The 11,542-nt window shown below is 62.0% G+C and overlaps 1 protein-coding gene across 1 annotated transcript; it reads left to right on the plus strand.

The window, feature by feature from the left end:
- Nucleotides 1–8: 8 nt before the first annotated feature.
- Nucleotides 9–4,088, plus strand: GLI4 (GLI family zinc finger 4). The gene is made up of 4 exons (XM_082433458.1): nt 9–72; nt 1,427–1,585; nt 2,275–2,376; nt 3,045–4,088. The coding sequence occupies exons 2-4, from the start codon at nt 1,459–1,461 to the stop codon at nt 3,959–3,961; spliced, it is 1,146 nt and encodes a 381-aa protein (XP_082289584.1). The 5' UTR covers nt 9–72; nt 1,427–1,458; the 3' UTR covers nt 3,962–4,088.
- The last annotated feature ends 7,454 nt before the right edge of the window (nt 4,089–11,542 follow it).

The raw sequence follows: 11,542 nt of genomic DNA on the forward strand, positions 1-11,542 counted from the left end.
GCGGCCGGGCGGGCGGGGCGCGGGAGCACTTCCGGCCGGCAGGCGGGCGGGCGGCCACCTCCCGTTCGGAAGGTGAGTGGGCGCCGGGCGGCGTTGGTGGCGGCTGCGGGGGACCCCTGGCCCAGCCCGCGCTCGCGCGTTGTCCCCGCAGCCGCCGCGACCTTGGCCTCGGCCTGGCGTGGGGGGCGCGGATGGCGGGACGCAGGGGGCACACTGGCCCCTGACGATCGCGGGTGTCCGTTTGCGGGGCGCCTCCCCACGCGCCCGGAACCCCAGGGACGGGAGCTGTGGTGATGCCCACTTTGCAGATGGAAAAGAGGCTCAGAGCTGCCCCTGGCCCGAGGTCCGTGGCCGGACTCAGCCGGGGCACCCTGCTCTCCGCTGCCAAGCGCCCTGAGTTCGGGTTCTTTCCGGCGGCGCACAGGCTCCAAGCTGGGAGGGGGGGTGGAGGAGGGTTTGCTCCTGGGCCGGTACCGTTTGTGTCCCCTCCGCCTTCAGCCTGTTGCAGCAGCGTGGACGTTTGAACTGGCGTCCCTTTGTGACCGCCACCTCCCCTCAGACAGGCCGGCTAGGGGTGACCGTGCCCTTTCCCAGATATTTAAGATGTGGCATACCCAGATGTCAGGACTGCAGCCCCACCGTGTGTCCACTTACCTGGCTGCGGGTGATCCTTCCCATCATTAGGGGCTGAGGTCTGTCGGGGGCTGACCCAGGAGGCCCCCACTGGTGAGGAGCCCTGTGGCGCCTGCCTCCCTGCTTCCTTGAAGCAGGTACTGTCTGCACCGTTATTGGATGTACATTACCTTTCGTCCTTCCCCTGCCCCTTTTCACTCCCAGATAAGGCCTCCTACTCATGGAAGTGTGAAAGAAAAATCCTCATTTTAGACCAAGCTATTCCTGCTAACCAGACTAAAGAAAAGTATCTTTGACCCCAAAGGAGGCTCGGAGCACCCTGGGCGGGGCTGGGATGTGAGGGGTCCCAGCCTGCAGCCTCTGCGGGGGGTTTTCCTCTCTGGAAATGTCTCGTTAAGATTTAACCTAGGACGTTCCTGCTCCGGCAGGCAAGGTTCAGTTTTTTGCCCTCCCCAGGGCCAGCGGCCCCCAGCTGTGATGGGGGAGGTTTTTCTGGGAGAACCAGCTTGCTTCTCTCTGTGGGCAAGGCCTTGGGTTGGGAGGACATTGCAGGCATTGCTGGGAGGAGAGCTTGGGTTCAGTTCGTGTGGGTGCGCTGGTGCCGTGCACATGGTGGAACTAACGCACCAGGGGCCCCGCTGGCCTCGCACTGTGGGCCCCACGGGTTACCTCTTGGCGTTTAGTCCCTCACCCGGGGGGGGAGCCTCCAGCTCCCCTGTGGCTGATCGGCCCCACCCCGCACATCCCTCTGACCCCCTCATCTCGCCGTGGTTTTCGTTTCCCCGGCTCCCAGGTGTGCACTCCTCCAGCAGGCCTTGGGGGAAGATGGCGGCCCTGGGGGACGGTCAGGAGCCCCCTCATGTCCTGTCCGCTGTCACTTTCGAGTCACCGGAGACACCTGGAGCCTACCACCACCACAAGGCCCAGCTTCACCTCCACGGCCATCAACATGGTACTTGCCTCCCTGCACCGTCACTGCGGGCAGGCAGCTCACTGGCGCTGGGGCTCCGGCACCCTGGTGCTTGGGTCGGGACTCGGGCAGCAGTGCTTGAGGCTGGGGGCCGAGCTGTGTGAGCAGTGGCTCCCTAGAGGACAGTCCCTTGGAGTGTGTTTCTTTAGGGGATGAGGGGTGCAAAAAAAGCAGCCTCGATGGCCAGGCCTGTGTGAGAGGAGCCAGTCACCTTATCTCCCTCTCCGAGCCTTTGATCCCACGCCAGGAATATGGTCTCCAGAGTTCTGGGCAAGCTGGTTTGGGCGGGGACCCGCAGAGACCTGCAGGGATGGAGCCACCAGCCTTGCTCTGCCCCCCGGCAGGATCTGGGGGTGTCCAGGTGTGGAAATAGCTGACAACTGGTCGGGGAGGATGTCCAAGCCCTGCGGTGTGTGGTGCCCCTGGACCCTGCTCGCACTCAGCCCTCAGGGAGTCCGGGGTCCCTTCCGTGCCCCGTGTCCCACCGGAGGCCTGGCCTCACTCCCCTCACAGTCGAGGACACAAATAAGCTCTTGACAGCCAGGACGAGGGCCCAGGTAGATGTGTTCTATCCCACTCAGCGAGCCTCCAGAGGGCAAGGAGGTGTGTTGGGGGGTACGACCCATTCTAGAGGAGGGGGAGATGAGCCCCAGCCCCACTGTGACCCCCAGGCTTCCCCGGCTGCAGCCCTGAGGTGCTCTCCCAGCCACCACAGGAGGAGGATCTCCGGGACGTGGAGGAGCTCCAGACTGGCAGAGACACCTGCTGGCCAGGTGAGCGAGCGGAACCTGCTGCGGGGCCCTGCCCAGAAGCGCGTTTACCTGCGGCCGCCCACCACCGCTCCCAGGCCCCGGGGCCCCACTTGTCCCTGGCTCAGCGCTCACTTCTGTCCCCCACAGCCCCTCCCCCCGTTCAGTCCCGGTCTTGTTGCTGACACTTTCTGGGCTGTGAGTGCAGCGCAGACCCCCCCATATCCACCTGCCTGTCCGGCTAGAGTGTCTGACTTGGCACCACTGGCCAGCAATCAGGGAGTCGTCCTGGCCCCCCTGTGTACTGCCCTCGGCCTCCACTTGTCCCCTAAGTCGAGCTCTGGTCCCATCCCCTTCCCCTGGGGCTTCGCTCATCCAGGCCCTCAGCTCCTCGTTTCTCTCCCCCCCCACCCCACCCCCGCCTCTCTCCCCTAGAGCAGCCCTTGGGGTGTCCTCTGGGGGTCCGTGGAGCAGCTTCGGGGCCGTGTGGGCAGCGTCCTCAGGATCAGGGGCTTTTCTGCTTGGCTCTGAGTCCGAATCTCCTGTCAGGCCTCCCCCCCTCCACATGCACACGCACCCTGTGTGCTCTCACCCCGGTCCTGTCATCTGGCATGGGACGGGGGTCCCCGCGGAGGGACAGCCTGGTGGGCGGCTGAGCGAGCGCTCTCCGCCTCTCCCGTTTCCCATTTCAGATCCCGAGGTGGAGCGCGAGCAGGCCCCGTCGTCTCCCCAGCCGCGCCGTCCTGAAGACCAGGCGGACCAGGACCCGGGGGTGCTCAGGACCCTTCTGAGCAGCCTTCCCCGTAGACCCAAGTGTGGGGACAGCTTCGGGCAGGAGTGCAGCCTGGAGCGGCCGGGGCCCGGGCCCCGCGCCCAGAAGAGAGGCACCTGGCGTGGGCCGCTCGGGCTGCAGGGAGCCTCGGGGACAGAGGGCGGCCCGGGGCGCGCCGCCGAGCTGGCGGGCAGCCTCGGCCGGGGCTCGGGCCTCGGGGCCCGGCGGGGTGGCCCGCGGGGCGGGAAGCCGCACAGGTGTGAGGCCTGCGGCAAGAGCTTCCAGTACAACTCGCTGCTGCTGAAGCACCAGCGCATCCACACGGGCGAGAAGCCGTACGCCTGCCACGAGTGCGGCAAGCGCTTCCGCGGCTGGTCGGGCTTCATCCAGCACCACCGCATCCACACGGGCGAGAAGCCCTACGAGTGCGGCCAGTGCGGCCGCGCCTTCAGCCACAGCTCGCACTTCACGCAGCACCTGCGCATCCACAACGGCGAGAAGCCGTACGAGTGCGGCGAGTGCGGCCAGGCCTTCAGCCAGAGCTCCAACCTGGTGCGGCACCAGCGGCTGCACACGGGCGAGAAGCCGTACGCCTGCAGCCAGTGCGGCAAGGCCTTCATCTGGAGCTCGGTGCTCATCGAGCACCAGCGCATCCACACGGGCGAGAAGCCCTACGAGTGCCCCGACTGCGGCAAGGCCTTCCGCGGCCGCTCGCACTTCTTCCGGCACCTGCGGACCCACACGGGCGAGAAGCCCTTCGCCTGCGGCGCCTGCGGCAAAGCCTTCGGCCAGAGCTCCCAGCTCATCCAGCACCAGAGGGTGCACTACCGAGAGTAGCGGGCGCAGGGGGCGCGTCAGCAGCCTGAGGTCGAGGCGAGTTCCCGCGGAGGGCTCCTGCCTTCGCGCCTCCTGGTTGGCGCAACCGGCGTCTCGTGCGTGTCCCGAATAAAGTCTGTGTACTTGATGGACGCGGGAGGAAGGCCACGTGGCTGCCCCCCATCCCTGAGGGCTCCTCTCGGTGGAGGAGTGAGGGACCTAAGGCAGAGCCCACCGTGTGCCCTAGCGACCGAGGCCTGCAGGCATCGTGACTTACCAGAGCCATAGCCAGGGCGGGGTCAGGCACCCCAGGACGGGTGGTTTCCAGATTGGGTGGGGGGGCCGGGCTGCCCGCTGTCACCCTGGGCTGTAGTCTCTGGTGGTTTGGTTCCCTCATGCATCTGGGAGAATGTGTGTAGCATGTTCTCTCTGCAGCAAGCCCTCGGATCTGCTGTTTGCCTTCTCACCCTGCCTCTGCACCTACTGGTGGCTGCCTGAGGCCAGCGGGCTTCAGTGGAAGGTGGCCCTGCCCAGCCTTCATAGCTGCCTCCAGCCCCAGGAAGCGGGGGCCCCAGGGGGTTCCCCGCTTGACAGGTCTAGGCAACTGCAGCTGGGCATTGGCTGTAGCCGGCTTCAGATCTGCCATGACTGCCCGGTAGCTCTCCAGCCCCTGTGGTAAAGGGGAGAACCCAGATGGGTGGGGACGCCTTCTGCCTGCCTGCCTGCCTGCTCCCTCCTGGACAGCTTTGGGACCCCCCCACCTGCACCACACACGGAGGAGTTGCCCGGCCCCTCTCCAGGGTATAACTCCGCCTCGCCTCCGCATCCTCTTTCCCAGTGACCCCAGTGGAGAGCCCTGTGGTGGGGCTGCCCCGCCTCTCCAGGCTACACTCCCAGGGCCCTGAGGCCATCAAGTACTTTGGACTCCCCCACGAGGGTCAGAACACACCCTTGAATCGTCTTTGCTGGTGCACTGTGACACCCTGGAAGACGAGGGACATCCGCCTTCTCCCCAGTCCCCTGTCCCTAATACCACGCGGCTACTGGGTATCGTGAAGCTTCCACCTTGGGCAGCCAGGCCGCGGAGCGGGCGAGCAGAGCCCCCAGGGCTTTCCGGGGAGCGGCGGCTCAGCCTGTGCTCCAGAAGGGTCATCCTGCAGCCTCGGCACCAAGGCTGGACTTGGATACCTGCACCACAACCAGACTTAGCGGGCAGCCCCAGAGCAGAGCCCAGCGGTCCTCCACACTGTCCTAGGCTGTCCTGGAGGTGGCCCGGCAGACCCTCGGTGACGGGACAGGGCGGGAGCTCCCAGGCCACTGAGCAGCAGGCGTGCAAGCTAGGAAGGCTGCCCAGAGGAGGGGAGCGTGGAATCAACCACCCCCAGCTGCAGCTCCTCGGTGCCAGGCGGTAAACTCTCAGCAAAGGCTCTGTGTCCTCCCTTGTCGCGTGGGGCCCACTGAGATGGGCTGAATGGCATTTGCGTTTGCTGGCTTGGGACCGGTTCTCTCTCGAGGGTTCCATCTGATCCATTCAGCACTTCCCGGGAACCTGGAACGCCCAGCAGGACCCAGACAAGGACTCCTCAGGGCATCTTCTCTGCCCATTGTGGCTGCCCAGGTTTATCAGTATCTGGCTGCACAGGACGTTACAGTTCTCGACCCCTGACTGCTCCTGGGACATGGGTACAGCCCGGAGTCTCTGCACTGTCCTCCTGTCTCGTGTCAGGCACAGGCGTCACGCCCCGCCTCCCCCGCCATCGTCATCCTCCAGTTCCAGCTCTGTGCCCCGGCCTGCTCTGGAGCCTCTATCCAGCCCTGGTTGCGAGTGTCTCTAGCTCAGCGGCCACTGTCCCTTGCCTCCCGCTGACCCCGTTATCTCCAACCCCATGGGCTGCTCTCCCTCCCACCCAGGCCCATGTCCTCGGCTCCAGCCAGCCTCACACTCGTCCCTGAACCACTGGTCTCCGGGAGACCAGGGTTAGGGTCTGCCTGCCCTGATGCCAGCCCAGGCACTTACTGTCCCTCACGGAGCCTGTTTCCTCCTCTGGAAATAGGGACAGCCGTCTTTTGGCACCGCATAGGGTGATTGGGAGGATGGCCATAGAATCCTTTGCACGCCACCAGGCATACAGCAAAAACCCATAAAAGGGGCTCCTGGAAAGGCTCTGTCGACAACCAGGGACAGGTCAGGAACACTGTTAATGGACAGCCTCAGCAGAAAGCCACCTGGGGCCAGGGCCGGCCACGGCAAGCGTAAAAGAACATTGAGGGAGAAGGAGTGAGGCACCAGGAAAGCGGTCCCTGTGCGTTTCAGAGCCCAGGAAGCGGTCACTTGTGTAGGGGCAGTATCTGCTTTCGGCCCTAGAAGTAAATAAAAGCCCTATAGGAGCTTGAGCCCTAAAGAAAGGTGGTCCTGTGAGGAGCTCCCAGGGCCCCGCTCAGGGAAGAGGGTCCAGGAGCTGACAGTCCATCTTGGGCTCTGTGCAGAGCGTGGAGCGGGCTGCGTGTGCCTGCGAGTCAGGAAATAACCACAAAGCTGGGCCTAAATGTGGACGCTTTTCAGTTGGATACAAGGGTTTTTATTTTTACATGAATATAAGCAGTGTGGCATGATGGTTAAGAGAATCGACTTTGAAACTTAAAGCCCAACTCTACACTTAAGTGTAATGTTGGACAAGTTATTAGTCTCCAAATTTGTTTCCTAATTAGGAAAAAAAAAAAAAAGATGTATTAGGGCTCTCCAGAGAAACAGACTCAATTGGAGAGATAGGTAGGTAGGTATTCTTAGGAATTGACTCACGAGATTATGGAGGCTGAGAAGTTCTGAGACCTGCAGTCAGGATGCCAGAGACCCAGGAGCGCCGATGGCATAGGTCCAGTCTGAAAGCCGGCAGGCCCAGGGCCCAAGAAAAGCCAGTGTTTCAGTCCAAGTCCAAAGGTAGAGTGAGACTGATGCCCCAGCTCAACAGTCAGACAGGAGTTCCATATTACTTTGTCTTTTTGTCCTATTCAGTCTTTCAGCTGATTGGCTGGGACCCACCCACATTAGGGAGAACCTGCTTTACTCAGTCAGCTGCCTCAGATGTTGATCTCACTCAGAATAACGTTTGACCAAATATCTGGACACCCTGTGGCCCAGTCCAGTTGACACATAAAATTAACCATCTCGAGCAAGGATAAGATTGTACTTAATGCCATAGGGTTGGCCTCATTCCTCCTGATCTGGATGTGCTCTCTCCCCGTGACGCAGAGCAGAGCTCAAAGCGGCCCCAGACCCATTCGCATCTATTTTAGCCACTAGAAGGGTAAGGGAAGCATCGCAGGGAAGGGCTCTGCTGGGTCCTGCTGGGGTCTCATGCCACCCACTGTCCATCCCTGGGCCAAGGGCTGTAATCAGGGAGATGGGCCCAGAGATTGTCATTCAGCCTGATTCAAGGTCACACCCATGGCTGGCTGCAGGTTGCTGGGATGGGCAAACAGAACCATAAGGTCCTCTGCACACGTTTTCAATACCAGTATTGTCCACGCGCTTGTCTTTTTCAGTTGCTATGCAACATTCCATATTGGGCTACCTCAGTATCCCAAGGGTTTCGGACTTTTAGAGACCCCAGGTTAATGATGGTCCAGAGGTGGAAGCCAAGACGTGGTCTATGGACTCATCTGCTCTGTGCCGTGTGCCCCAAAGCAGGTGGGCAGGAAGGCAGGCTCTCCCAGCATCCAGCTTCTAAGGACATTCACTCTACTTTGTAGCCCTGCTCTGCCACTCACTTCTATGCCACCTGGGCAAGGTCCGTATCCTCTCTAAGCTGCATCGGTAAGTTGGCGATAGTGATTCTATTGAATACATCACAAGGTTTCTGTGAGCACTAAATGAGATCATTATGTGAAGAACCAGCAGAGCACAGGCCAGAAGCAGAAGTTAACATCCACTTCCCACCTGGAAAATATACATCCTCCCTCATGATAGTTTATTACGCTTATTTATTTCCATCCCATTCATTCAGTAAACCCTTTTTGAGCACCTGCTCTGGGCTGTACATGTCCCCATCTAGGAGGCTGCTTTTCCACACGGCACGTCACACCCAACTCTGTCCTCGGTGTGCCTGTGCACTGCTGTATGGTTAAACAGTCACTGGAGTCACCCAAGTGTATCAATGGTCAGATCCCCTGACTTTATCTTTTAAACCCAAGGCTGCGGGCTAAATCAAATCTGGCAGGACTTTTCCAACTCCACTAGGGAAAGTGAGACAAACTGTTCTTCAGAGGTCTCTGACTGGGGTCTCTGAGCTGAAGGAGGGGTTATGCCGGAACCAGACCCCTGAGGAATGAGTATCAGAGGCTCCTCCTGGGGGCAGAGCTTGCTGAAAAACACAGATTCCCAGGCTCCACACCAGGGAAGACAGATTCAGTAGGCCAGGGAATCCGGATTTAGTTCCGACACCCCCAGTGATGTTGACACTGTGCCAGGCTTGGGAACCTCTGGTCTCATCTAGTCCCTCAAAGCAGGTGCATCTGCATAGGCAGTGGTCCAAGCCCCACTCAGACACCACCTGGAGAGGCAACCTGAAGTGCTGGACAGCTCTGGCTCGCGCCAGGATCTGCCCTCTCACCGCCAGTTGCGCCCAGCTCTGCCCTCTGGGCCAGTCATAGCCTGGCTGCACTCACTCGTAGGAAGAACCCTCAGGATTTTCTAGCCACTAGAAGGGTAAGGGAAGCATCGCAGGGAAGGGCTCTGCTGGGTCAGGGCCAGGGTCCGTCTCCTCCCCCCTGCGGTTCTTTTCTAAGCACTCAGTTCCCTCAGCTGGTCGCAGGGTTTGTGGACTTGCCTTAGCAATGGACGGTAATGTTCTCACCTCAGTCCAAGCCAGAGTGCGTCATTCCTCCCCAGAGCCCTTCCTACGGCCTTCCGGACCCTACACGCCGAGTCCCCTTGCTTTTTCCCTCCCAGGGTCTCTGCCTCGCCGACAACTTCTCCGAGGCCCCATCGCCAGGGCAGCCCAGCACCTCGGACAGCTCCAGGGACGCGCGCACGCCTCCGGGCGCAGGTCCACGGCCCTGGGGCTCTCCGGGTCCCCCGAGCCTCTCCCCGGGACTCCTCCCCAGGAGCCCTCCCCCCGGCCGCTCCCCTGGGCGGGTCCCCCGAGAGGGTCCCCCGAGCTTCCTAGAGCTCCCGGAAGTGCCCGCGGGGCGGGGCGGGGCTCCCTGTGGGCGCGGCGCGCGCTTCCGGCTCCGGCTACCGCCGGGGCCCGGGGACCGGTGGGTGAGAGGCCCCGCGGTGCTGGTCGCTGGGCCCTGCAGCCGGGCCGGCGGGGGACGCGGCGTCGCGCCCGGCTCCCTCAGGCCTTCCCTCCCGCCGTCCGCATGACCAGCCACCGCGCCCCCCGCCGCTCTCGGTACCGTGGCCGGCGGGCTCGACCCCCGGCGCCCGAGCTCCGTCCGTGCGCGAGGAGGGCGCCCCCGGCCTGCTGGGCCCAGGGCCTGGACGGCCACAGGCAAGGTTCCCAAACCATGCTTCTCCCAACTCCTTATTTTAGGGAGTCCGCTGGAAGATTTGAAAATCCCGGGAAAGCCCGGGTTTCCCTTTCAGAGAAGCTCATCCTGGAGTGTCCAGGTGGACCTTGCTAAGTCCAGGCCAGTGTGCCCTTGGGGAGAGCATCTGGCTCTGGGCACGGCCCCATCTGCACAGCTGGGCTGTGTTTGCCTCAGGACCTCTCCACGGATCAGCACGAATCCTCATCTCACCGATGGCAGCGCTGTCACCCACTCTGCCTGCCGAGGGGACCGGGCCAGGCTCTCCTCTTCCGGAGGCGGGGACCCAAGGACATGGTACTCCCCTCTCGAGCCCTGGTCTTTGTCCCTTGGGCCACAGGTCCTGACCTTGGCATCTGTCATTCAGGGTGCAGCCTCCTCGGGCTGTTCCCAGTGCCCTCCCCCCAGCCCTGCTGCCTTGCCCCAGGGATCAGCCAGGCCCCAGATCTCAGGGGAAATTGAAGGCTAGTCCTCAAGGAGGACAGGTTTTAACAGAATTCTTTTCTTTTTTTGTGATTTTGTCTTAACTTTAAGAGTTTATTTGAGCTGGGGCTTCCCTGGTGGCGCAGTGGTTGAGAATCTGCCTGCTAATGCAGGGGACACGGGTTCGATCCCTGGTCTGGGAAGATCCCACATGCCGCGGAGCAACTAAGCCCGTGCGCCACAACTACTGAGCCTGCGCGTCTGGAGCCTGTGCTCTGCAACAAGAGAGGCCGCGATAGTGAGAGGCCCGCGCACCGCGATGAAGAGTGGACCCCGCTTGCCGCAACTAGAGAAAGCCCTCGCACAGAAACGAAGACCCAACACAGCCAAAAATAAATAAATAAATAAAAATTTAAAATTAAAAAAAAGTTTATTTGAGCAAAACTCGTTTGGAATCAGGCAGCACCAAACTGCAAGTGGTTAGGAGTGCCCCCAGATTTCTTTAATAGTGTTTTGGGAGTTTGTGTCCTTCTAACACCTTCCGCTCCCTGACCTTGATCCCTGAGTAACCCCATCCCAGACAGAGGGCCTAATTTCTTTGTTCCCGCCCCGCTGATTTAAATGAGATGATGCGGCCTTTGCCGAAGTCTCTCCATGCTCTGGTTCACAGTCTGGTGTCATTTGCTTCCTCCCTTTCTGGTTTCAGACCATGAGGACGGAGTTCAGAGTGAGGAGCAGATTCTGGGGCAGAACCGCAGGGTGTCCCGGGGACAAAGGTCCTAAGGCCCGGGCCACAGGGCCAGGGACCTGCCGGGCCATGCAGAAGCCATCGGGGTTCACAGGGGCAGGCAGGGCTGCCACACAAGGCCTGCGCGCACCAGGCGATTCTCGAGGAAGAGAGGAACCATGACCATGAGCCCAGAAGCAAAGCCTGCCTCACCGCCAGCCTGGTGACCCGCCAGGAAGACGGCGCAGGAGGGCACCCCGGTAGCTGCGACCCCAGCTGGAGGAGCCACTCAGAATCCAGCAGGCGTGGGGAGCCCCAACGGGCGAACCAGCACTGCACGGGGCCGTGCGGCCCGAGGCCTCCCCATGAGGGGCCCACGTTCTGGAGCAGTGGCAGCTTCCAAGCGGGGAGAAGCCTCCTTACTGTCGCAAGTGCAGGAGGGTTTTCCGCCACAGGTCGGACCTGGTGAAGCACCAGAGGGTCCACACCGGCGAGAAGCTCTACCAGTGCGGCGAGCGCGGCCGCGCCTTCAGGGCCCTGTCGGGCTGCTTGTGGCACCAGCGCGTCCTCACTGGGGAGAACCATTTCCGCTGATTGGGACCGCAGGGGTCCACCGGGGCCTGTGCCGCGCCAAGCCGACCTTCCACTGGAGGGCGCTGTGGATGCTACGGATGCCTGCCGCGCCCTGCTAGGGGCGCGGGGAGAGCAGCACGCGGCCCCCGCTGAAGGTGGCCCCTGCACCCCAGTTAAGATGCCGGCGCTCGTCTCCTCGACCGCACCCTCCCCCAGCCCTCACCACCCCAGGGCCGCCCAGTGAAACAAGTGAGAACAGAGTCCAGGTCTCGGGCGGGACAGAAGGTCGAGGCAAGGCGGCCACGCCCTTTCTCTTCTTGGGAGACCTGACGGCTTTGCTGCTGACAGAC

Source organism: Balaenoptera physalus, assembly GCF_965194825.1.
Source record: "Balaenoptera physalus genome assembly, chromosome: 17".
Classification (NCBI taxonomy): domain Eukaryota; kingdom Metazoa; phylum Chordata; class Mammalia; order Artiodactyla; family Balaenopteridae; genus Balaenoptera; species Balaenoptera physalus.

What these genes read in the sequence shown, in the direction of transcription:
- GLI4 (XM_082433458.1), top strand. Translation starts at nt 1,459, where the DNA reads ATGGCGGCCCTGGGGGACGGTCAGGAGCCCCCTCATGTCCTGTCCGCT. An exon ending in CCTCCACGGCCATCAACATG is followed by an intron (nt 1,586 to 2,274) that starts GTACTTGCCTCC and finishes TGTGACCCCCAG; the next exon opens with GCTTCCCCGGCTGCAGCCCT. An exon ending in CAGAGACACCTGCTGGCCAG is followed by an intron (nt 2,377 to 3,044) that starts GTGAGCGAGCGG and finishes TTCCCATTTCAG; the next exon opens with ATCCCGAGGTGGAGCGCGAG.